Source organism: Rhinopithecus roxellana, chromosome 8 (genome assembly GCF_007565055.1).
Source record: "Rhinopithecus roxellana isolate Shanxi Qingling chromosome 8, ASM756505v1, whole genome shotgun sequence".
Classification (NCBI taxonomy): Eukaryota; Metazoa; Chordata; class Mammalia; order Primates; family Cercopithecidae; genus Rhinopithecus; species Rhinopithecus roxellana.
In genome coordinates this window covers 78,793,661-78,821,189 of record NC_044556.1, presented here as the reverse complement: position 1 = coordinate 78,821,189, position 27,529 = coordinate 78,793,661, and the positions used below count along the sequence as shown (strand labels likewise).

The 27,529-nt window shown below is 39.2% G+C and overlaps 1 protein-coding gene across 4 annotated transcripts; it reads right to left on the bottom strand.

The window, feature by feature from the left end:
• Nucleotides 1-2,252: 2,252 nt before the first annotated feature.
• On the bottom strand, nt 2,253-27,054 carry RTCA (RNA 3'-terminal phosphate cyclase). Of its 4 annotated transcripts, XM_010377236.2 has the most exons (12): nt 26,794-27,054; nt 26,590-26,690; nt 25,668-25,706; nt 24,902-25,045; nt 22,418-22,541; nt 19,311-19,369; nt 17,803-17,944; nt 17,051-17,175; nt 15,437-15,495; nt 8,463-8,557; nt 6,888-6,992; nt 2,253-2,622 (listed from the first exon to the last, which is right to left on the bottom strand). In XM_010377236.2, the coding sequence occupies exons 1-12, from the start codon at nt 26,836-26,838 to the stop codon at nt 2,521-2,523; spliced, it is 1,140 nt and encodes a 379-aa protein (XP_010375538.1). In that variant the 5' UTR covers nt 26,839-27,054; the 3' UTR covers nt 2,253-2,520. The 4 variants fall into 4 exon arrangements, with proteins under 4 accessions (XP_010375538.1, XP_010375539.1, XP_010375541.1 ...); XM_010377237.2 differs by lacking the exon at nt 25,668-25,706; XM_010377239.2 differs by lacking the exon at nt 25,668-25,706 and having other exon boundaries at nt 2,257-2,622; nt 24,902-25,123; nt 26,794-27,036.
• Between the last annotated feature and the right edge of the window lie 475 nt (nt 27,055-27,529).

Below are 27,529 nucleotides of genomic sequence, written 5' to 3'. Positions count from 1 at the left end.
TTTCTCCTCCTTATTTAAAATCATACAAAATACACAAATAAGATGCAGGTTCATATCTTAGTTTGAGTGGGCTTTTCAGAGACTAATATTTCAAAATGCCCCTTTATGTGGTACCCTGGAGATTTTCTTATAACTCTGGGAAAATGCACTAAGACTGGTAAAAAAATTAACTTCTTATGTAAAAAGGAAGAATGGCAATTGTGAAAAAGATGCTAAAAAGAAACTTCAAAGACCTACCTTGACTTTAAGCAACTCAATTTTAGGAGAAAGTACATATTTAAGTAGCAAAATTTGGAAACCAATTCTCTAAAAACTACTGACATCTGCAAAACCTGAATCTCATGGAAAAGCTTTGTAAAACTCAAGTGGTAGGAATACCCCTGTTTGAAGGCCACTGGTTTAAAGAACATTCTTAAAAGACTGTTCTACACAGTGTCAAATCAACAGAACTACTTGCATTTGGTAGTTTAAAACAAACAAACATACTGAAATGGAATTTTAGATAAAGAACAGATGTAAGAATAGAAGTTTTTGGGAAAATAGAAATTCAAGTCACTTGTAGGACTTATCGCTGAGATTCAATAAGGACACATCCAAGCCAAGATTAATCATAAACTCACCATGTACACGGTTGAACTTAAATCTCTCACTCCCAGAGGCAAAATCTCTGCACTCCAGCCTACCTCCTTAACACTGCTGGCACACCTCATCAGGAGCACAGAAATCATTTCAGTCTGAAGACCCCCAAATTTATCACAATCCCTCGAACAAGTGTAGTATTACTGTAAAAAAGCTTTACTCTAAAATAGAAATATATCTCATAGCTCAACTATTACAGAAATGAATAACTTAGAAAACTTACCCACTGTGTGAAAACATAAACAGCAAGTAACACTATCATCATCATTAGAGCAAATTGAACCCAACTGTCCAAGGTCAGAGATATTACAGACAACGGTAAGAATAATGACTATGTACATGGAGCAACTTGTTTCATTTTACTGTTCTGTACAGACTAATTCAGGACTTTCTGAATGTAGTATAGAGCATCCTCTGGATCTACATCTTGGACTGTGTTTTAATCACCCTGAGAAAAGGTCCAAGATAGACCCAAGTTTTAATGAATTACACACTATATTGTAGTACAACACATTGAGCTGACATACCAAACTGGTTTCCTTTGAGTCACAACCTCAACTGCTACCAGGAACAGGAAAACATCTAAATGTGGAAGCATGTTGGGTGTAAGGTAACAGAGAATGATGAAAGCACATTCCATTCGAAAGACACTCAGTTATTTGTTAATACCACAAGCCAAACAAAAACATATCTGGGAATGAATCTGTGAAACCTACTAAAGTTAAAATTTTACTTGTTTGGCTTCCAAAACATATTCAACAGATTCAAATTCAATAAATATTTACGGCCGGGCTCGGTGGCTCACGCCTGTAATCCCAGCACTTTGGGAGGCCGAGGTGGGTGGATCACGAGGTCAAGAGATCGAGACCATCCTGAACAACATGGTGAAACTGTCTCTACTAAAAATACAAAAATTATCTGGGCATGGTGGTGCGTGCCTGTAGTCCCAGCTACTCAGGAGGCTGGGGCAGGAGAATCGTTTGAACCCAGAAGGCAGAGGTTGCAGTGAGCCGAGATCGCGCCACTGCATTCCAGCCTGGCGACAGAGTGAGACTCTGTCTCAAAATAAATAAAAAAATAAAATAAAAGATAAGTATGTACAAAGTGCCTGCTAGGTAGAAGGTATATATCATTAGAATGAGACAATGCCTATTAAATGCTATTGTTGCTGGGTGCGCCGGCTCACACCTATAATCCCACCACTTTGGGAGGCCAAGGCAGGCAGATCACGAGGTCAGGAGTTCAAAACCAGCCTGACCAACATGGTGAAACCCTGTCGCTACTAAAAATACAAAAATTAGCCGGGCATGGTGGTGTGCGCCTGTAGTCCTAGCTACTTAGGAGGCTGAGGCAGTAGAATCGCTTGAACCTGGGAGGCAGAGGTTGCAGTGAGCGGAGATCGCGCCACAGCACCCCAGCCTGGGCGACAGAGTGAGACTCTGTCTCAAAAAAAAAAAGGAAAAAATGTTATTGTTGTCACAGCAAGTACATTTGCATAAAGTTACCTCATTATACTTTAGATGTGATTTCAGCAAAGAGAGTAGAATTATACCCAAATTACAGATCAAATATATATCCCTGATTTAATTTATTACATAAAAAAGAAAAACGTATTTACTTCAGGTGTAATATTTTATTTCAATACTTCAATATTGGAATCAGCTATCACATATATCCACCAACTGATACTTCATTGTCCATCTCTCAGGAGATATTCAAAGTGAGATTAGTTTGATGAAGCATTCTCAGCAAACCAGAACACTGTACTTCATCTTCAAATTTAAGTCAGATCCTTTAATAAGTTACTTCCTAGTCATTATTTTATAGTATTTATGAAATAGTGCAATATATCAGTGAGGTATCATTTAAGAGGCAAATACTCTATAGATTTGGATTTGTCATCCCAATTCCTTGGCATTCAATAATGTAAGTATCTTTAGAGGCATCTTCTTCATCTTCTGATTTCCTCACAATAAATTTAGCCTGAAATCAAAAGAGGAGTATATAAGTAATACAAAGAGAGATGGAGGAAAGAGCCCACAACTCCAACTTACGTAGGCAAAGAGTTAATGTCAAGCCCATTTTATTGAAAAAACCTATAGAGATACAAAGATCAAATGATTCATGAGAAATTCAGTAGCCTAAAGATAACACATTTCATTGTACAACCAGGGTTCTTGTTCAGAGGTATGCATACCTGTGAGTTTTGTCCAAATAGGTATGCCTGGGCCCCTTCCGTACACTCTGCGTCAGAAAGCTCAGATGTGCAGCCTAGGTAAATATCAACTTTGAAACCTCAACTGGTAATTACAATGCATCTGTATTCCCTACACCCTAAAATTTTTCTAAAACATTTCTACTTTTATCTTCTCAAGTAACAAATTACCCTTTAATTTCTTTACATTTTTTCTTGCTAATTTACTTCCCTAATATATCATTCAAAAGATCCAGTTCAGAGAAGGTATGTGGGGAGGAGGGGCGGTGGTGGTGATTAACATCTTCCTTCATCTTTAATGTAAGGGGCTTAACATCACATTTTTCACTTGGTAACTAAAGTTGGCTTTGAAATATTTTATCTGTATCATTGTATTTTTTGTATGTTTGTTTTTTGCTTATGAGACAGAGTCTTGCTCTGTCACCTAGGCTGCAGCGCAGTGGCATGAACACGGCTCACTGCAGCCTCAACTTCCTGGGTTCAAAGGATCCTCCCGCCTCAGCCTCCAGTGTAGCTGGGACTACAGGCACACACCACCATGCCTGGCTAATTTTTAATTTTGTTGTAGAGACAGGGTCTCACTTTGTTGCCAGGCTGGTCTCAAATACCTAGGCTGAAGTAATCCACCTGCGTCAGCTTCCTAAAGTGCTGGGATTACAGGCATGAGCCATTGTGCCTGGCCTATATCACTGTATTTTGAAAACATCATTATTTTTAAAGCAAATATGATTCATTTTAACAAAACTAAATTCAGAATCAAAATAACTAGCCAGGTGCAGTGGTGCACACCTATAATCCCAGCTATTCTGAGGTGGAAGGATCACTTGAGCTCAGTTCAGGAGGCCAGCCTGGGCAACACAGGAAGATTCCCCACAACTCCCATCAACGTCTTAAAAAAAAAAAATCAAAACAATTAAATAGGTTAAGTTTGTGGCAAAAGGATTTCAAATATGCCTAAAATCTTAGGATTCTTGTAAGTACAATTTGGAAACCATCACTCTAGGGCCTTACTGAATGAACAGTAATGTTCAAAAATTCTTTAACTTTCGGCATTTTGTGGTAATGTACTGACACAGAGTGGACATTTGAAATTACTGTTGAATGAATAAGCGCTGAATTCTGAGCTAGATAACCAAATTATTTAATTAGTAATATACATGTATGCATTTATATATTTTTCTAATTACAAACATTATGTAAATATGAAATACAAGTAGCAGCTATGAAAATCATTTCTAGCCTATACATAAACCTACTTAAAACTACAAATATGTAGACCTGAAAGGAGCATAGCGGGCCTATCTAGCTTAAGTCTGATTTTACAGATAACTATTTGCTTGGAGACAAAGAAAGATAAGAAACTTGCCCCAAGTCACCCAGTTATACACAAAAAAGCTGAGCAAGATACGAGCTATACACAGGTTCATAGCACTTTCCGTTATGTATACATTTCAAATAACAACTAAGTGTCTACTACATGTAAAGTATTGTAAAAAGTAAAGAATATCATGAATAAAACTTGATCTCTGCTATTAAGGAGATCAATCTATAAGGAGAGACAGACAAGTAACAGTTATAAATACAGCATAAGTAGAATAAAAATAGAGTTCACACTCTTGACATCAAATACAATTTGCCTTTAATTCCCATTAGTCTTTCCTACAATTTAGCAAACACTTACCTGTGTTTCTTAATAACAATTAAAAGTATACATAATTAAGAATCAAACTGGGTGTAGCAGCTCGCAGCTGTAATCACAGCACTTTGGGAAGCTGAGGTGGAAGGATCACTTGAGCCCAGGAGTTCAGGACCAGCCTGGGCAACACAGGGAGATCCATCTCCAAAAAAAAAAAAAAGAAAAAAAAAAAAAAGTCAGGGTGTGGTGGTGCACACCTGCAGTCCTAGCTACTTGATAGGCTGAGATGAAAGGATCACTTGAGCCCAGGAGTTCAGGGCTGCAGTGACCTATGATACTGCCACTGCAATCCAGCCTGGGCAACGGAGCAAGACCCTGTCTCTCAAAAGAGAAAAAAGAGTCCGGGCGCAGTGGCTCACGCCTGTAATCCCTGCACTTAGGGAGGCTGAGGCAGGCAGATCGCTTGAGGCCAGGAGTTGGAGACCAGCCTAGCCAACATAGTGAAACCCTGTCTCTGCTAAAAAGTACAAAAATTAGCTGGACGTGGTGGCACATGCCTGTAATCCCAGTTACTCTGGAGGCTGAGGCATGAGAACCACTTGAACCTGGGAGGCAGAGGTTGCCGTGAGCCAAGATCGTGCCACTGCACTCCAACCTGGGCTAACAGAGCAAGACTCTATCTTAAGAAAAAAAAAAAAAAGAGAAAAGAAAAAGGATCATCATACAAATAGGAGCAGGGCAGCAACAGTGGTTTTGTGTTTGGGACACTTCTGTAATGACTAATTTTTAAAATTAGTATGTTACTTTTGTCATTTTAAAAAATGCTTAAGGCTAGGGCTGGGCATGCTGGCTCACACCTGTAATCCTAGTACTTTGGGAGATCAAGGTTGAACGATTGCTTGAGCCCAGGAGTTCAAGACCAGCCTGGGCAATGTGGCAAGACCCCATCTCTACAAGACATCGAAAAATTAGCCAGGTATGGTGGCATGCTCCTGTAGCACCAGCTACATGGGAGGCGGAGGTGGGAGGATCATTTGAGATCCCAGGAGATTTGTGCCACTGCAATCCAGTCTGGGGAACAGTGTGAGACTCTGTCTCAAAAATAATAATAAAAATGCTTAAGATTAGCACCCTCCCTCATAAAATTGTTATAAATTTTGTATTTCGTTATAAAATTATATTATGAAGAATAAGCAAAATGGGAAATATGCTACATGTTACTGAAAGAAGCAAGAAATGAAGCTGTATGCATTAACTGCAAAAAATACAAAGAGAAACAATTTCAGAGAAGAGGAAAACACCCAAATGTCAACAGTGGTTTTACCGGCAAGAGGAAATTATGAGAAGGCTTTTCCCCTCTGCTCTGTTTTCTATAAAGAAATTACATTAGTTTCATGATGAAATATACCTATTGTTTCTTTCAATTAACAATCCAGGCCAAAAAAAAAACAATCCAGGCCAAAAAAAAGCAATCCAGGCCAAGCATGGTGGCTCACACCTGTAATCCCAGCACTTTGGGAGGCCAAGGCAGGCAGATCGCCTGGAGCTATGAAGTTTGAGACCAGCCTGAGCAACATGGCGAAACCTTGGCTCTACAAAAAATACAAAAATTAGCTGGGTGTGGTGGCATGTGCCTGTAATCCCAGCTACTTGGAAGGCTGAGGCAGGAGAATCACTTGAGCCTGGGAAGCAGAGGTTGCAGTGAGCCGAGATCATGCCATTGCACTCCAGCCCGGGCAACAGAGTGAGACCCTATCTCAAAAAACAAAAAAAGAAAAAAGAAAAAGAAAAAAAAAAAGAATCCTCTAAGAAAGGTATGAATATGAGCTCATACAATGATAAATCCTTCTTCATTAAAAACTGTATGTCAACTCCACTAAATTTCAGAGGACGGTGAATATAAGAGTTTCCACAAATATTCTAGTCTACCAATAGAATCAAGAAAATAAAATGTCTAAAATTTTATAGAAATTTTTTATAGCCAACTATGAATCCCTTGTGATATGATATCATAGTTCACAACAAAACATCTTTACTTACTCTGTAAGGCAGTACCACAGTGATTATAACATGGGCTTTGAAGTACGCTTTCCCAGGTTTGCTCAAAGCTCAGCTCTGCCATTAAAAATCCATGTGGCCTTGAACAGTGTAATGAATCTCTCTGCCTCACTTTACTCATATTTATAATGGGAATAATAATAAATAGCCACCTAAAATAAATAGTTATGCTGAGGAAGACAGGTGAGATAAATTGCTAAATTAGCTCAGTGCCTGTCAAACAGGAAACAGGGATAGCAATTATGATTACTACTAAGTTTCCTATTTATTAAAATTTAACCCAAAATTGGCTACAATAAAAATCAAAATATCAATTTCCCTTTGTAATAGAATACTCACCTTTGCTATTTGTTCAGCAAAATGTATAGCGGTTTGTGTATGGAGTGTAACTGGTCCTGTTTTTATCCTGGAAACTCCATTGGCTAATGCCATGAAAACAATCAGCTATTTAAAAAAGAACAAAAATCTCACATATTTATTAATATTTAGAGTTATAATTCCACTGCTGCCCATAATAAAAATACTACTAGAAATAAAAATTGCTAAAAAATAATTTATATTTCTTTAGGTTTCCAGAAGTACTCAGAAGATGACAGAAAACCTATGTTACCCTAAGTCTGTGAGTGGTACAAAAAGGCTTGGTAGCAGCTCTCAACATAGAATTTTTAAAATTAATATTTACAAGTAAAATATAGAACATTAATATATATACTTAGACAAACTATCTCTGCAAGTTGGTACATATGATACTATGTTTATTCTATTCTCTAAAATTACATTTTAACAGCTGAATAGACAGACTAATACTGGGAGTTTATTGGGAGTTTAAAGTAGACCTGAGCAAGAAGCAAGAGATGAGAAATAACAGAAACTGTCTTAAGAAACAGGTCAAGAAATCTCGAGGAATATCTTTCTAAATGTGGACACTACTGATTTGGGATTAAGGGGACAACAGTATGGTAGAAAGGAAAATCTATAAAGATAAAAGACCATAAAAAAGATATTTGGAAATATTCAATATAACTTCTCACTGTGAGTGAACGTGCTGAGTTTGAGAGGTCTGCAACATGTCCTAGTGGAGGTGTTGGCAGGCATAAGGGATATTATGAGTAAGGAGTTAAGGAGAAAGGCCTGGGCTTCGGATATTAAATTGAAAGGTGTCAGCATAAAGACGGTACTTAAGTCATGAGACCGGACAAACTAAGAGAGGGAGCAACTACAGAAAAAGAAAACAAGCATAAGCCGAAGTCCAGGAGCTCATCAAAATTTAGAAGTTGGCCGGGCACAGTGACTCATGGCCCTTAATCTCAAAACTCTGGGAGGCTAAAGTGGGAGGATCACTTGGGTGCCAGAGTTTAAGATTAGCCTGGTCAACATACTGAGACCTCGTTTCTATAAAAATTAAAACAAAAAAAAGTTTTAAATTAGCTAGGCATGACAGCATGTGCCTATAGACCTAGCTACTTAGGAGGCTGAGGACAGGAAGATCACTTGAGACCAGGAATTTGAGAACAGTCTGGGCAACATAACAAGGCTCTGTCTTCACCAAAAACAAACAAACAAACAAACAAAAAAAAGGTGTTGAGAAGATGAAAACAACAATAAACTAGCAAAGGAAACTAGAATGTATGGCCAGTGAGGTAGGAAGATAACAACATTTCAGAAACCAAGGGAAGAAAATATTTTAAGAAGGAAGGAGGGATCAATTGTGCAAAACACTATAGATAGGCAAAGGTAAAGTAAAATGAGGGCTGAAATTTGAGGACTACAAATCCCAGAATATTTTTTTAAATTACTGAAGTAGGACTTGCTAATTAGTGTCTGAAAGTCAATTATTTAAATTGATATTCAATCTAATTACCACATATTCAAATCTAGCAGGTTAGAGGGTTTTTAACCTAAATGTGTCATTACCTGGTCTTGCAGATACTCGTCCACAGTACCACCATGTCTAAGATTTGCTAATAACATTTCAGCAGCTTCAATTCCAACTTTGTCTGCATTTACACCTAAAGGTAAGCACAACATTAAAAAAAAAAAAAAAAACTAAATTAATTACTAAGAGACAAAAATTTTGACATATCCCAGTTAGCACTGGTATACAATATTTAGGCCTCAAAAACCCACTCAGTGCACCTTTTAGAATAAGATCTTTAGTTATTTAATATTCTCAGTGTTTGGGATATGCAAACACTGAAAATATTTATACTTTTAAATGTACTAGTGGAGGAAAATATAGGCTGCGTTGGTCCTATTTAAAATGTAGTACTTTATAAAGCCAGTTTACAAATAAGTTATGACCCTATAAAGCTATGCCTCAATTTCAAAGTTTAAAACTTGCAGCCAGGCATGGTGGCTCATGCCTGTAATCCCAGGACTTTAGAAGCTAAGGTGGGAGGATCGCTTGAGGCCAGGAGTTCAAGGCTGGCCTGGGCAACGTAGCGAGATGCCATCTACCAAACAAACAAACAGACAAACTCCCCTCCCAAATCCCAGAAAAGCGTGCATGTTACAATTAGTCTACAGGTTAATTCCATCAGAATTAAGTAATTTGGCCCAGTGCAGTGGCTCATGCCTGTAATCCCAGTGCTTTGGGAAGCCGAGGTGGGTGGATCACTTTGAGGTCAGGAGTTTGAGACCAGCCTAGCCAAAATGGCAAAATCCCATCTCTACTAAAAATGCAAAATTTAGCCAGGTGTGGTGGTGCATGCCTGTAATCCCACTGCTTGGGAGGCTAAGGCAAGGGAATCACTTGAACTTGGGAGGTGGAGGTTGCAGTAAGCCGAGATTACGCCACTGCACTTCAGACTGGGTGACACAGCAAGACTCCATCTCAAACAAAAAAAGAATTAAAGAATTTTTTAAAAGTCAGGAAATTATACTTTATGTAAAAAAGAGCATATAACATTATCAGATCAAATATTTTAGAGTTTTATTTCCTCTAAGATTTGAATAGCTATTAGCTTATTTTAAATATAAGTCAGAATATTTACCCTCTTGCCCCACTTCCTATCTCTCCATACATATCCCAAATCTTTGGTACAACACTGAATACAAAATAAGTCTGTCAGAAGTAGTAGAATTCCACATTATTATTTTAAGGTATTTACTCTAAATGAAAAAATTCTTGGCTGCAAATGAAAACGTCTTATAAAAAATGAAAATGTGGTTAGTTTTGTTTCTATTTTATATTTGCAAATTTAGTGGATTATATACAACATTTTCCCCAAAGTGGAAATTGTAGAATTTTAACTCTATTTTTGTTTTTCTTGTTTTCTTTATCTTTTTTATTGTTTAGAGACTAGGTCTCACTACGTTGCCCAGACTGGTCTTGAACTCCTGAACTCAAGTGATCCTCCCGCTTCAGCCTCCCAAAGTGTTAGAATTCCAGGAATGCGCTGCCATGCCCAGCAACTCTATTTTTCTTTATGGTAGTCATATTAATAAATTACCTTCTTTATATTATCAATTGGTCAAGTATTTATGTGACTGAATGCAATAGTTTGAAACATGTGCTATAAATCTTGACTTAATAGCCACTGTCATTTCCTCTTCTAGAAGATGGAGATGATAATACCTATGTTGCAAAGTTGTTATAGAAATTAGAGATAGGGTGCAGCACACCAACATGGCACAAGTATACATATGTAACAAACCTGCACGTTATGCACATGTACCCTAGAACTTAAAGTATAATTAAAAAAAAAAAAAGAAATTAGAGATAATATTTATAAAGCATCTTTTACCCAGATTAGTACATAAAAAGCTATTAATAATAACACAGGTTGAGTAACCCTTTTCCAAAATGCTTGGGACTAGGTTTCAGATTTTGGATTTTTTTCTTTTTTTTTTTTTTTTGAGAGGGAGTCTCGCTCTGTCGCCCAGGCTGGAGTGCAATGGCGCAATCTCAGCTCACTGCAAGCTCCGCCTCCCGGGTTCACGTCATTCTCCTGCCTCAGCCTCCCGAGTAGCTGGGACTACAGGTGCCCGCCACCTCGCCTGGCTAGTTTTTTTTTTTTTTGTATTTTTAGTAGAGACGGGGTTTCACCGTGTTAGCCAGGATGGTCTCGATCTCCTGACCTCGTGATCCGCCCGTCTCAGCCTCCCAAAGTGCTGGGATTACAGGCTTGAGCCACCGTGCCGGGCCGCAAGATTTTGGATTTTTTAAAAATTTTAGAATATTTGGGCCAGGCGCGGTGGCTTATGCCTATAATCCCAACACTTTGGGAGGTAGAGGCGGGCAGATCACTTGAGACCAGGAATTCGAGACCAGCCTGGACAACATGCTGAAACCCCATCTCTAGTAAAAATACAAAAATTAGCCAGGCATGGTTGCATACGATTATAGTTTTAGCTACTTGGGAGTCTGAGGGATGAGAATCACTTGAACCTGGGAGGCGGAGGTTGTGGTGAGCCAAGATCATGCCACTGCACTCCAGCCTGGGTGACAAAGCAAGATTCCATCTCAAAAAAAACAAAAAACAAAAAAAAAAAATGGAGAGATGCCCTGAATTACCACATACACTGAGGGAAGGAAGGAAGGTGCTTGCTATAAGTGAGGCAATTTCTATACAAAGGAAATAGAGATTGATTAATCAGAGGCACAATTCATTTTAGCAGATTCTTTTACTCCCATAGTAAAGAATATAACTGTGAGACAAGAGTAATGAAAGATCACACAGATACTCAACAATGGAAAGACAAAACACATTCTGTCTATAATGCAATCACTTAAAGTTGGAAGGGATCCTTAAACATAGATCATGATCATAGTCCAGTATCATTTTTCAGATAAGGAAAGCCCAGAGTCACTATGCATGATAATGACAGGACACGGGACTAAAATTTAGGTCTTCTCACTCTCAGTTTAGTGCTCTCTATCATAACACACTGCCTCAGTCTAAAACAGTGAGATTTTCTCAAAGCAAAACCTCACCTTTTTAAAATAAAATTGAAGAATGTTATCATTAGAAGGATTTTGGAGATTCTCCAGGTTAATCTTCTTGCTCAACAAATAAGGAAACTAAGATCAAAATGGTTTTAGTAACTGAGACAATGATAAAGGCATCACTAGTTACAACTTCCTACCTCTAACACCTATGGTGGTATTGACAAGCAGCCAATGTTCCTTCTGGTAATAACCCTAAGAAATTAGGATTCAAGGTCTGGTAGTTGTGTTTTGTTTTTTGAGACAGGATCTTGCTCTGTCACCCAGGCTGGAGTGCCGTGGCGTGATCACGGCTTACTGCAACCTACACCTCCTGGGCTCAAGTGATCCTCCCGCCTCCTGCCTCAGCCTTTGGAGTAGCTGGGACTGCAAGCACATGCCACCATGCTCAGGTAATTTTTGTATTTTTTGTAGAGATAGGGTTTTGCCATGTTGCCCAGATTGGTCTTGAGTGCTCAGGCTCAAGTGATCTGCTCACCTTGGCCTCCCAAAGTGCTGGGATTATAGGCATGAGCTACCACACCCAGCTCCTAAATCCAGCAGTTTTCTAGTTAATTTAAATCAGAAACGAAATGGGATCTGGATAAAGGAGGTCATGATATTCTCTCTGAGATCCTTAATATACAGACAAGCTAGATTGAGAAGACCACCAGTTACTTTTGCATTTGCTAACAACATCTCATTTGACTGATGTCCATGACAGGAAACAAGGAAGGATACCAGGAGGAGTCAGTCAGTCTCAGCAGGCATGTTGCTCTCTCCTTTATTCTCTCCTAACACCCTAGGTCTAAAAATAAGTACTGTGAACTCTACAAGTGTTTTATCCAAAGACAACTTCAAAGTACAAGTTGTTTCATGTGACAAAGTGAGAAAAAAATGCTGACAGAATATTAGAAAATTCTTTTCAGGCCTGGTAAAAAAATTCCATGTATTACTGATAAAGTAATGATCCCTTCATGATCAGTCTCAATGCAGCACATCTAAAATTATCATCTACCCTGGCAAACTAACTCTACCCCCTATATTCCTATATTCACAAGAGGTAAATATATCCAGTTACCTAAGCCAGACATCTGGAAGATCAGTTTACACTGCCTTCCTCACTTCCCATATCCAACTGGCCACCAAATACTGTCCATTCATCTTTGCAAATACTCACCTCCCTAGCCCAGCATTCCTTGGCGCAGGTCCTTACCATTCTGACCTGAATTGTAATAAACTCTTATCTTCCCACCTCCAGTATGACTTTCTTCTACTTCTCTGAATTATCTTTCAAAAACTCTCATATCACATCCCTCCTTAAACGCTTTATATTTCAGGATTAAATGTAAACTCCTAGATATAACGTATAGCCTTTCAGAATCTGGCCTGTCGACCTTTCTGTTGTCATCTCTCTCCGTTCCCCTACCCAGGCCTAGTATCCACTTGCAGTTGCTCACTCAAACACAGAACACTTATTTTTTTGGTGACAGGGTCTCACTCTGTTACCCAGGCTGGAATGCAGTGGTGCAATCATAGCTCACTGCAGCCTTGAACTTCTTAGGATCAAGCAATCCTCCCGCTTCAGCCTCCTGAGCAGCTGGGACTATAGGTGTGAGCCACCATGTGGGGCTAATTAAAAAAAAAAAAAAAAAGTTTTTAAGAGATGGGATCTTGCCATGTTGGCCAGGCTGTTGTCAAACTCCTGGCTCAAGCAATCATCCTGCTTCAGCCTCCCGAGCAGCCTGGACTACAGCTGCATGCCACCTCACCAAGAATACTTTTGTGTGTCAAATTTCTTTGTCCTTCCTCCTTAGCTCTCACTTTTCTATCCAGCCAACTTCTATTTACCCACAGAACCCACTGGAGGACCATTAAATGCCAGAAGCCAGATTTGGGGTCAAACAGTCCCCAGAAGGATTCACTTTTCTTATCCTGTGTTCCTAGGGTACCCTGGGGATACCACTATCACAGAACTGGTCTGTTTCCTCTGCCAGAATAAGCCGGGAGGCAGGAATCATAGCTATCACTTCTGAATCCCTAGTACACAGTACCTGGTACATTTGGTAACCAGTGATACAAACAAACTCACACTTCTCCCAATGCCTGCTAAGTACTTATTGCTTGTAATATGTCTGCTCCTAGTCTCCGTTTTATATTTGTATTCTCTTTGCTTCTAAAGACTGTTGTAGATAGTGCATGGAGTGGCTCAATATCCACACTGATTCCTCACTGCACCTAATACGTAATTAGTATATGCCAAATACATATTTTAGATCACTGTTTCTCAAACTTCAGTATACATTAAAAGTACCTGGAAAGTTTGTTAAAATGGATTCCTTGGCCCCACTCCCACAGATTCTAATTCAATACGTCAGGTAGGCCCCAAAATCTGTATTTCTAACAAGCTCCCAGTTGATGCTGACAAGTTTGCCTGTCTGCCAACCACAATTTGAATAGCACAGTTTTAGACAGAATTCATTTATGTATGAGTTCAACTGGAAATGGTGATTTTGTTTATTCTCTTTATCAGATTTGATGTCCAACTAATTCTAGATTTACTAACTGAGCAAACTGAGGAATTCCTAATTTTTTTTTGCATATAGTACTAATAATGTGGCTAAACAGCATAGCTAGGGTAAACATTTTTATTTGTTTATTTATTTTGCAAAGACAAGGTCTCACTATATTGCCCAGGATAGTCTTGAACTTCTGGTCTCAGTGATCCTCCCACCTCAGTCTCCCAAGGTGCTAAGATTACAAGTGTGTACCACTGTGCCCAGCTTGGTAAGCATTTTTAAAGATGCTACAAAGTAGGAATAAAGCAATCAATGACAACACAAACAACTAGAAGTTCACCTAAAAGTTGCCTGGTTGGTAAAAGTTTAAATATTAACAAACACATGCATGTATGTATCTTCTCTCTCTAATATGCCAAACCTTAAACAAATTTCCCTTTCACAAAAACATTCAAAATTTTGAAATCATCAATGTAATAACTGACGCAGAGAAGAATCATCAATAGATGTTAAAACCACTGGATGAAAGCTGTTATGGGAGCAAGATAATCAGATGGCCTCAAAGTATTGTCTTGGATCACTAGTTAATTATAAAGGTAAAAGGAACATTCATAGCAGACAGATCTGTAGGACACACCTCCTTAACCAAGTGATCACACTCAACCTCACCAATAAAGGAGAAACTAACATCATGTGCCCCCTGCCATGATACAGTGGAATGTACACAAAATCACCTATGTAGTATTCTTAATAAAAATGTTTAATCTGAATATATCATGAGACAATCAGACAAATTTAAATTGTGAGAAACTGTGAGAAAGTGGCCTGGACTCTTAAAAATGTCAGCATCATGAAATGAGCAAAAAAAAAAAGGTAATGGGAGGATTCTATATTAAAAGAGGGACTAAAGAGACTTGAGAAACAAATGCTATGTGTTCAAAAAAAAAAAAAAAAAAAAAAAATCCCACATCGCTCTAAATAATATTTTGGAAACAATTCATTATGTATGAAGCTATCTGGTGTGTCAGAATAAAACAGACAAATTCTTCAGGTGTAAAAATGGTATTATAATTATGTACTTATTGTTCTTTGAATATATATGCTGCAGTATTCAGGGGTGAGACATGGCACCTGCAACTTACATTGAAATGGCTCAGAAATATACACAACAAACTAAATGTTCGTAACTAGTGAATCTAAGAGAAGGCGGTATGGATGACTAGTTGAACTAGTCATTCAATTTTTCCATAAGTTTGAAATTTTTCAAAGTATAAAGGTGGGAGAAAGACTGAAAGTCTGAAAGTGTAATTGACTCTAAAAGAGAATCAATTAACTACATCCTTTTAAACTTGTCATTCATCATTCTATAACATACCAATCCTGACAGATTAAAGAATTTTCCAGTAGCATTGGGAACTATGGACCCCCTTCATTTATCTTACCTCGTTTACCAAGCGATGATCCAGCAAACAAACAGCCAGTGGAGGTCTCAGCAATAATTCTATGCAAGAAAAAAAGTTATTACTACCTTTACTGTAAATATTCTAAATTTATGCAAATACAACACAGGAGAACAATAGCTATTAAATAGGCAGAACAAAATCTGGGCAGTAAATTGCAAAAGTAAAAATTCTTCATATAGGGTGGCATGATTAACATTGTCTATCTTAATCAGACCACTAGTATCCTTTACCACTTGACCAGAAGTCACACCAGATTCTAATTCACAGGTTAAGAAATGTCTACCATGCCCCCCAACAAGTTACCATGTCACTAGCACTAAGCAGTACCATTTCACAGGCACACAGTATTATAAAGTGTTTCAGAATTATCTTAAATAAAAAGGTCATTATGCAGAGACTTTGGTATTGTTCTATGGTTTTTAGATAGTATTATCATAAGTAGAGCAAGCATTTACTTTAAACCTTTTAATGGAAATTCTGAATGAGAGGATTTGAAACTTAATATTCAAAAATGGTACTTTTATACTTCAAAAACATCAGTTAAAGAATTTGTACCAATACTTAAATCTACAACTCCTAACTGAATTAATGTAATAGTTCTAGTCTGTTTTTGTTTTTTCTGAGATGGAGTCTCGCTTTGTCGCCAGGCTGGAGTGCAGGGGCGTGATCTCAGCTCACTGCAACCTCCGCCTCCCAGGTCTAAGGGATTCTCCTGCCTCAGCCTCCCAAGTAGCTGGGACTACAAGTGTGCACCACCACGCCCAGCTAATTTTTGTATTTTTAGTAGAGATGGGGTTTCACCATGTTGGCCAGGATGGTCTTGATATCTTGACCTTGTGATCTGCCCGCCTCAGCCTCCCAAAGTGCTGGGACTACAGGCGTAAGCCACGGTACCTGGCCTCTAGTCTGTTTTTAAAAAGCTCTTTGCTATATTTATTTGTGAATTGATTTCACATTTAAAGTATTTCATGCAACTGGAAATATTCTCATAGGACTAGCTTTAAAGTCTAACTTCTGATTAAACATTTAAGTTTAATGTAACAACGTAACAAAAGGCAAGTCATCCTCAGAAAAAATTCAGAATAATTGTCTTAATTTATCATACTGGTGTTTTAGGTAGGAATGTCCTTAAAAATACAAATTGAGGCCGGGCGCAGTGGCTCATGCCTGTAATCCCAGCACTTTGGGAGGCGGAGGCAGGCGGATCACGAGGTTAGGAGATCAAGACCATCCTGACTAACACGGTGAAACCCCATCTCTACCAAAAATACAAAAAATTAGCCAGGCGTGTTGGTGGGCGCCTGTAGTCCCAGCTACTTGGGAGGTTGAAGCAGAAGAATGGTGTGAACCCGGAGGGCAGAGCTAGAAGTGAGCCGAGATCGTGCCACTGCACTCCAGCCTGGGCGACAGAGCGAGACTCTGCCTCGAAAATAAATAAATACATACATACATACATACATACACACATACATACATACATAAATTGAAACTTCTTAAAACTATAAACTTAAGCAAGAAACCCTACAAATCTTTAATTTAATGAGAATTATTTTAGGGCTCTCAACTAATGTGTAGGAAAAAGTATTGTCTCACATTATTCCATTTCCATTGCCAAATGCTTGGTCTTTAGGTTCTTGAACAGGCTGGATGTTAACATACAAATCCCGGATCTCCTTTCTGATGCATCTAACTGCTGCCGCCGCCATATCTTTTGCTACCTATTTTAGCAAGACAGAAAAATACAATAAAACAATTACTGATTATTCGGAAAATTGTTTTCAAGACTTCAAAGACATATAAAATAATTGGTTGCCTTTACATGCATTATTTAATAACTTGATTTTCAAGAGAGCACTGAATTTTTAAAAACGCTTAAGCAAATTAACTTTATTTTTGTTAATTAATGTATCCATTAATATATATGTTTCATCTTTTGTTTTAGGTTCAGGAGGTACATGTGCAGGTTTGTTACATGGGTAAATTACATGTCACTGAGATCTGGTATGTTAATGATCCCATCACCTAGGTAGTGAACACAGTACCTGAAAGTGTTTCAACCCTCATTCCTCTTCCACCCTCCTCCCATTAGCAGTCCCCAGTGTTCCCATCTTTATGTCCATGTGTATTCAATGCGTAGCTTCCACTTATGAGAACATGTGGTATTTGGTTTTCTGTTCCTACATTAATTTGCTTAGGATAATGGCCTCCAGCTGCAGTCATATTGCCACAAAGGACATGATTTCTTTCTTTAAAAAAAGTTATCTCAATAATTTCAAAATTTAATTGACATAATACTTATCAAGACACACATACATTTTATTTCTGAGAACATCTAGACAACTTACTTTAAATGGCAAAACACCAGCAACGAAAGCTCTTCCATATATCTTAGTCACACAGCCACGGTCAATTAAATTTATAGGGTTCAACTGTTTAACTGGTGACATTCGAACAATCACTTCACCACCCCCTTTTGGGTAATATCCCCTATGAAAAGTATAACAAATGCCCACATAAACTGATTGCATGACAAAAACAAAGCTCAATATTACAATACAGTGACATGTCAATGATATCCAAACATGTAATCCATGGAGAGGTCTAAATATTTTAGGTTTGTATTTTGTAAAATTTTACACATTAAAAAACAAAATTTTGTCTGTACAATATGGTAGCCTTGAGATATGTGAAACTATTAAAATTAAATAAAATTTAAAAATCAACTCCCCAGCTGCATTAGCCACATTTTAAGTGCTCAATAGTCACATTTGGCTAGTGACTACCATATTGGACAGCACAGATATGGGACATTTCCCTAAATGCAGAAAGTTCTATTTGGCAGTGCTGTTGTAGAATATAAGCTCCTTGAGGGCTAGACTTACCTATATTGTTCCCGCTATTTTCCTGTGCCTAAAACAATGTCTGGCACATGGTAGGTACTCAAATAAATATATGATGAATATTTAAGTAGCAAAATACTTAAAAAGTTTTAATTCAGTTAATTGGTGTCATCTGTTCTACAGCAGATGGTGAGAAGACAGTACTCCTCCCCTCAAAGAGCTCAATATCTGGTAGGGAGATTGCTCCATACACTATCTACTAGAATACAAGTCAGGCTATAAGAAAGGTTACAACATAGGTACAAATATGAATTCTGATTGAGGCACAATCAGAGTTCATAAAGAATTATAAGTTTCACGTTGAAAAAAACATAGGATTTCTAACTTTTGGGAGAGCAGGGGAAGAATAACATGAACAAAGATACAAAAGTCCAAAGGCACAAAGCATATTTAAGGAACAACAAGCAAACATATTGTTAGAATATATAACATGTTAAAAGGAGGAGAGGGATGAAGAAGTTAGAAAAGTTAGGGCAAGACTTCAAAGCACTTAAATGTCATACCAAGAAATATGGCCTAGTGATTACGTGGCAGAAGGGAAGCCTTCAAGAGAAATAACCTGAATGCCTAATGTGTTTCTTAGGAAAACAATTCGGATCACATTGTGGAAGAGAATTCCTTTTATGACCCCTTAGTGTTTAGTCCAGTTGTCTACACACAGTGAACACTTCAGCTGTGCTGGGGCATGAAATAACACTAGATATGAGAGTACCTCAGTGTGAAAATTCCCTTGAAAATATTTTCCCTAGAAATAAATAACCATCATGTGTACCTGCTCTCAAGTCCCCATGCCCCTGCTGTTCATTATTTTTAAGCCACAAAGTACAATTACTTCTTACAAGAGATGCAATGTATTAAGTGGGTACCAGAAAGACAGTTCTCTAAGGGTCTAACTTTTCCACTATTTTTAGCATAAGTAATAGATCCTAACATTTAAGAAATAAGCAGCTTACCTTGTTTTAATGTCACAATTAAATCTGAAACCAAATTTTTCAACAATTGGCTTAAAGACCTGAAAAAAATCAGTTTTTATCATTAGATTAATCAGCAATACTCACTAATTTAACAAGCGTATTTATTAAACAAAAGTGCTTTGTTGGCTAGTAATTGGGTGCTATAGGTAAATGGTGTTATAAGAATATGTAGGCTGGTTCCATTTTTTCAAATGAGAAAAACTGATACGTAGCTAAATTTAAAAGTTTGACATTTATTTAATCAGAGCTGCGTAAGTCTATCTAATGAAAAAAAATGGAACTTAGGATACTTGATATCAGTGGTTATTCCACTCCAAAGGCCAATACTTCCTAACGCATCTCAATATAGTACATTTAAGAAATGAGGGGGTATTGGTGAAGAGCATTACATTCTGCCATCTCAATTTTTTATACAGTTGAAATCTCATTCCACAGACAATGCTTTATAAACATATGCATTTTCCTGACATCATGAAATTATTCCTAAACAAAATCTGAATGACTCCATGGCATCCTGGCCTAATTTACTTAACGGTTCTCCAATTTTTCATTATTAGGTAATGATCTATCTTATATAACGATAATTACAGTGTATAATGCTCTGTTCAAATACCTTTAACATTTATCTTTAGCTGCATTTTGCAATATTGAATTAGAGCAGTTTCCTTGAAGTCAAATTACTAGGTTATACATCCCATCGAACTGACTTTAAAAAGATTATACCATCTATTAGAATGGCAATATTTCACAGAAAGATGGTGTTTAAGCCTGATGTCTAAGGCAACTCTTTGAGATCTACTCTAGAAATTTACTTATTTCTCTGGGTTGTCTCTTATGTATCCAAGAGGTATGCACGTTTTAACCTTGTTTTGTGTTTTTTTTTTAAAGGCAGAAAAAGCTTAACAAATAAAAACCTAAGAATATCAAGTGCTAGGATGGATACAGAACAGCTGGAACCCTCTATTTGATATTTATTTTTATTTTAGAGATGGGGTCTCGCTATGTTACCCAGGCTAGACTCCAGCTTAAGCTCAAGAGATCCTCCCACCTCAGCCTATGAAGTATTAAATAGCTGGGACCATAGGCACACACCATTGTGCCCACTTCAGCTGGAACTCTTGTATAGTACTGGTAATAATGCAAAAAGTGGCCACTTTGGAAGCTAAAATAACCTGGCTATGTATTATAAAGTTAGACACTTGCTTATTGTAACAACCTTACCCAAGAGAAATGAAAATGTACAATCACACAAAAACTTACATATGAATGTTAACAGTAACTTAATTTATAATTGCCAAAATCTGGAAACACCCAAATGCCTTTCAACAGATGAATGGATACACAAACTGGTACATCCATATACGGAACACAAATCAAGTTTTCATTGCAGATATAAGCAACATGGATGAATCTCAAATGTATTATGGAGAGCAAAAAACCCAGACTCAAAGCCTACATACAGTGTTATTCCTTATATGACATTCTGAACAAAAGGCAAAACGATGACACAAAACAGATCAGCAGTTGCCAGGGGCTGAGACTCAGGACTGATTACAAAAACGTATAAGGGAATTTTTTAGAGTAATGGAACTATTCTACATTTTGATTGTGGTAGATGGTTCATAACTCTGAATCACGTCACTGTCAAAAATCACAGAACTGCATGTTAAAAAGGGTGGATTCAATTGAAAATTACACTTTAAAAAATCTGGAAGAAAAAAAAAGATTATACCACTTTTCTCTCCCACAGTTATATGAGCACGCCAGTATTTTTTAAATCATTTTTTAAATGTTTGATCCTAGAATGGAAGGGGCTTAATGGAAAAAAAAGTTTGAGTTTTCCTCCAAATCCTAATTCTTGTATTTATAAAATAACACATCACAATTGATAGAATTTATATCACACTCGAGGTGTTTTTTGTTGTTGTTGTTTTTGTTTTTGTTTTTGTTTTTTTTGAGACGGAGTCTCGCTCTGTCGCCCTGTCGCCCGGGCTGGAGTACAGTGGCCGGATCTCAGCTCACTGCAAGCTCCGCCTCCCGGGTTCACGCCATTCTCCCGCCTCAGCCTCCGGAGTAGCTGGGACTACAGGCGCCCGCCACCTCGCTCGGCTAGTTTTTTTGTATTTTTTAGTAGAGACGGGGTTTCACCGTGTTAGCCAGGATGGTCTTGATCTCCGGACCTCGTGATCCGCCCGTCTCGGCCTCCCAAAGTGCTGGGATTACAGGCTTGAGCCACCGCGCCCGGCCTGTTTTGTTTTTTTAAAGACAGCATCTTGCTTTATCACCCAGGATGAAGTGCCAACATAGCTCACTGCAAACTCGACCTCCCAGCCTCAAGTGATCCTCCCACCTCAGCCTCCTGAGTAGCTTGGACAGGTGTGCACCACCATGCCTGGCTAATTTTTCTGTGTGTGGTGTTTTTTGTTTTTTATTTATATATTTTTTTTGTAGAGCTGGGATTTCACCATGTTGCCCAGGCTGGTCTTGAACTCCTGAGCTCAAGGGATCTGCCTACCTCAGCTTCCCAGAGTGCTAGGATAACAGGTATGAGCCACCACACCGGGCCCTACACCTGAGTTTTTTAAAAACAATTCACTAAAATCACTATTCTAAGATATAACAACAAACTTAAAGTAAACATAATTCCCCACCCCCTACTGCAATAGAACTAGACATATTTGGGAGGCTGAGGTGGGAAGATCCTTTGAGCTCAGGAGTTTAAGACCAGCCTGGGCAACACAGTGAGACATCGACTTTACAAAAAATTTTTTAAAAATTGGCTGGGTGTATGCCTATAGTCCCAGCTACTTAGGAGGTCACAATAGGAGGACTGTTTGAGCTCAGGAGGTTGAGTCTGCAGTGAGCTGTGATCACGCAACCGTACTCCAGCCTTGGCGACAGCACTGTCTCAAAAACAAAAAGAAAGAAAGAAAAGACGCCATGAAGAGATAAACAAGAAAAAAGACACCATGAAGAGATAAACAAGAAACTCACACACACAAAAATACTCAAGATATATTTAAATAGAGAATGGAGACTCAGAAGCATGTATGAGATCTTAGTTTGTCAACAACAAAAGCCCTTACCATCACTGTATAATCAATCTGTGGTGCCATTTCAGCATTAGTTCCACCTCTCAAATGAAGTTCTGATGGAGAAGCAGCAAAGAGAACACACGGCATTGAGACCTGCATCAAGAGGCACACACTCCTAAGAAGAAGGCAGAAGGGGCTTATTTTCATTTTCTTTTCTGCATTTTCTTTTCAAACTCTTAAATAAGCTATATTATTGTTCATCACTACTAACTGAAGCACAGACAACTGTGAAGGCAGGTATATGCCACTGAGTTTCTAGTTAAAAAACATTTTAGTGTCTGAATAGTAAAATCCTGAATTTTAAAGAAAGACTGTATTTCACCATAGAAAAAATAGTGTGAAATGATAACCAAACTTGGGTCTGAATCTTCAACTAAACACATTAGCTGTGTGACCTTGGGTAAGTTCTGATACTTTTCTTTATATTACAAAAAAGTAAAAAAGAAAAAAAATTAAAAATAAAACCTTCTTCAAAAGTTTTACAAAAGAATTCTTGAAACTAGCAGTTTATGAAAATGCTTTCAAAATAGTCAAGGTCTGAATTGATTATATATGAGTTGTTACTATATAACAAGGTACTGTTCCAGGTATAAAGTTAAGATATAGTTCCTATCATTGTGGAGTTCATGATATGAAAGAATAGTATTTTACGCAGCCATAAAAGAGAATGAGTTCATGTCCTATGCAGGGACATGGATGAAGCTGGAAACCATCATTCTCAGTAAACTAACACAGGAACAGAAAGCCAAACGCTGCATGTTTTCACTCATAAGTGGGAGCTGAACAATGAGAACACATGGACGCAGGGAAGGGAAAATCACACACCAGGACTTGTTGCGGGGTGGGGGGCAAGGAGAGGGAGAGCACTAGGACAAATACCTAATGCATGCAGGGCTTAACACCTAGATGACTGGTTGATGGTACATGTGTACATATGTGATAAACCTGCACATTCAGGACATGTATCCAGAACTTAAAGCATAATAAATAAGATAAAAATAAAAGAATAATACTTTATAAAGAGTGACAGCTTGGCTGGGTGTGGTGGCTCATGCCTGTATCCCAGCACTTCGGGAGATGCAGGTGGGATGATCACTTGAGCCCAGGAGTTCAAAACCAGTCTGGGCAACATAGTGAGAATCTGTCTCTACAGAAAATTAAAAAATTAACCAGGCATTGTGGTGCACACCTGTAGTCTCAGCACTTTGGGAGGATCGCCTGAGCCCAAGAGGTCAAGGCTACAGTGAGCCATGATCATGCCATTGCACTCCAGCCTGGGAGACAAAATAAAAAGACTGACAGCTAAATATTTCACATGGAAAAGTTTTAGTGAAGTAATCCTTGCTTTACTTGCCTGTTTGGTCCTTATAGTCAAATAATGTGAGAAATCACAAGAAATAGTTATGCAACATGATGAGTTTTATAAAGTGAAACATTTGGTCATTAGCTTTTCTTTGAGACAGGGTTTCCTTCCATTACCCAGGCTGGAGTGCAGTGGCACAATTTTGGCTCACTGCACCTTCCACCTCCGAGGCTCAAGCCTCAGCTTCCCGAGTAGATGGGACTACTGGCATGTACCACCATGCCCAGCTAATTTATATATATATATTTATATATATATATGTGTGTGTGTGTATATATATGTGTGTATATATGTGTATATATATGTGTATATACGTGTGTTTGTGTGTGTGTGTGTGTATATATATATATATATATATATTTTTTTTTTTTTTTTTTTTTTTTGTAGAGACGGGGTTTTGCCATGTTGCCCACGCTGGTCTCAAATTCATGAGCTCAAGTGATCCACCCACCTTGGCCTCCCAAAGTGCTGGGACTATAGGCATGAGCCACCCCACCTGGCCTGGTTGTTTCTAAATGAGCCATTATCTCCCTTATCCAAAGTTAAGTGAAAGCAATCATATTCATAAGTAGTTTGAAAGGGAATTCAACATAGGCTCCTACCTACTAAAAGACAGATCTTTATTAAACTTACTTACACAATGATGCTTAAGTATTCAACTGGGACGTCGCTATCAGTAATAATGAATTTCATTAATTCAATAAATATTTATTGGACAGGTGTGGTGGCTCACATCTGTAATCCCCAAACTTTGGGAAGCCAATGTGTGTGGATTGCTTGAGCCCAGGAATTCAAGACCAGCTGAAAAACATGGTGAAACCTTGTCTCTTCAAACAATACAAAAATTAGCTGGGCGTGGTGGTGTGTGCCTATGGTCCCAGCTACTCAGGAGGCTGAGGTGGGAGGACCTGTTGGGCCCAGGAGTTACAGCTTACAGTGAGCAGTGACTGCACCACTGCACCCCAGCCTGGGCAAGAGGGATACCTTGTCTCAAAAAAATAAAACATAAAAGTAGGGAAACAAGCTCATAGACGTTAAGCAACTTGCCCAGAAAGTGGCAAAACCTGGACTTAAATCCAGGTTACTTAAATGGAATGTTAAGTGATACATACCCTGCTGTCTTGGTATCTGCTGTGTGGATTCCACCTTTGATCTTCTCTGGTGTAAAGGTTATTTCTGTTGAGCCAATTTCTGCCCCCTCCAGTCGCCCATCACACAAATCTCGAATCATCTCCAGTCCAGATAAATGTTGAGGCCTTCAGGTCATAATACTGCATCAAAACGTGTGCATTCAGACTGCCTATATCCCCACATTTTATGACAAATTTATAAAACTGAAATGGCAAGAAAACAGCAAGGTCTAACCACAGTAAGTGCCACATCTTCAGTGTCAGCTTCCTTTTGGGTTTTTACGCACCTAGACTACCTGCTAGTAGGTATCATTTTAACACTTCCTTAAAAACCAGTTATTTCTAACGATAAATACATACCCTGATATATTGTTGCAAATTAAAAGTGTGCAAAAGAAGAAAACTAATAGTTATTTCAGCGCCACCAGTCTCGCTTGCACTTGACTGAATAATCTATGGTGCCTGTATGGGCTGAACTATGTCCCCCCTAAATTCATATGCTGAGACTCTAACCCTCCACATGTCAGAATATGACTATATTTGGAGATAGAGCCTTTAAAGAGATAATTAAGTTAAAATAAGGCCATCATACAATCTTACTGGTGACCTTATTTAAAAAAAAAAGAAAAGAAAAACTAGGACATACAGAGACGCTAGGGGTAAGGTGCACAGAGGAACCACCATGTGAAGAGGCAAAAACACAGGCCTGGAGCAGATCCTTTTCTCATGGCTCTCAGAGGAAACCAACCTTGTCAGGACCTTGATCTTGGATTTCCAGCCTCCAGAACTGTGTGGAAATAAATTTCTGTTGTTTAGGCCCCACTCCGTGTGTGGCATTTTGTTATGGCAGCCCTAGCAAACTAATGCAACACCTACAGCCTAATGAATTGGATTCCCCTGTTGGTGAACTGGAGGGCTGCAAACAACTATGACAAAGGCAATTAACATTAACATATATCAGTAATTGCCTTTCGGTAATTTCAAAACTGTAGACAAAAGACTGAGCTCGCCGATTTATTAAAATGTAATAAATACAGAATACATACAAAGCAATCAGTGCGGCTTCAAACCTGGGTCCTCTTCTAACAGGTGCGTGTACCTGAAACTCAACTAGTGGCATGCCCAGCTACCCGGACAGAAGAAATAAGGTCAAGTGTCAAGGTGTTTCCCTCTCCACAACAGATAATTCTGGTCGTAACAGCTCTCTGGAGGTATGAACGAAAGCTGGAATAACACATCTCAGGATCCTTTACTGTTTTATGATTCCAAAACTGGCAGCAGCACAGAATGCACTGGTTAAAAAAACAGGGTTTCCTCTGGCCTCACAAGTATTTCTGCCCTATCTATCTTGCCCGCTCATATGTGCTATTCGGATCATTGGAATGCCTGGTGAGGTGGGAAAACATTTTAAAAGCTAGCTCTTTAGCGAATGAGACTATTTTAGCCAAACAGAGAAAACTCGAAACGATTTATAAACTCACCCCTCGAGGCTTTCAAGATTTTACAACCCAGGCCACCGCCCAGGCAGAGCGTCCCCGCCCTGGATCCCCCATACCTGCGTCCGGGACCTTCTGGGTTCCACCACTCGGACTCCCGATGCCCCAGCCCATCAGCCCGACCCCCCCAATCCCCCAACTTCACAGCCCAACTCCCCCTCCAGCCAGATTTACCTTAGGCCTGGCGTGCTCCGGCCGGCTCGGATCTTCTGCACCCGCAAGGGGAGGCCCAGGAGACAGCTCAAGGCCGTAGAGACTCTCAGGATCTGGCCGCCCTACAAAGGGTGGGGTACAGGGAGAAGAGACATAAGCACACCGGTGGAGAGAGCTGCCCTCCTTAGTCTGGCTGCAGCCCCGGCCGCTTCGCTCTGCACTTACCCCTTCCATGATGCTGCCATCGACCTCTACCCGCGGCCCCGCCATGGGGGGCACCCTGGGGCCCAGCCCGCAGCGACAAAGCCTCCGCCGGAGCGGGAGAAAGAGACGTTGGCTCCCGCCCAGTAGTTCAGAAACCTCGGTTCACGCCTGGTGCTGCAGGATCCTGGCGAAAAAGCGGAAGAAGCGGCGCCTCTCGGTACACCGGAGTCAGCAGAAACGAACCCCCGGCTTCGCCCAGGTCCGCAGTCGGTGCGCATGCGCAAAGCTCGGCTTAAAGGCGCCGCGCTGGGAACACCGCGGTCAGGGCGAGGAAGCTGCCGGAGAGGTGAGGTGACTGTCGCGGAGGTGGCCAGGAGCCCTGAAAGACTTGTGCCTTGGACACAGCAAAATCTGCAGGTTGCAGAAAGTCTCAACTGTAAGATAATTCCGCCAGTTATCCAGCAGGCTTGTGCTTTATCTCTGTTTTGTGGGTAAATATGTGTTTATATCTATTTTCTCGAGGATCCTGGCATACCCCGAGATGCCGACTTTTAGAGCTGAAGATGCAAGAAAGATCGGGACCCTGCGATGCACCGACCACCTTCTCTCTGGTTGGCTTTGCCTTCACTGTACCTGCCTCTCGAAGTGTGTGCGCCCTGTTCCACTGATAGTCTTAACCTTTCGTTCCTCGCTGAGTGCGTGTTTGTGTATGCGGAGTGTGTTATCTTTGTTTCTAGGGTGACACACCATTTATTTG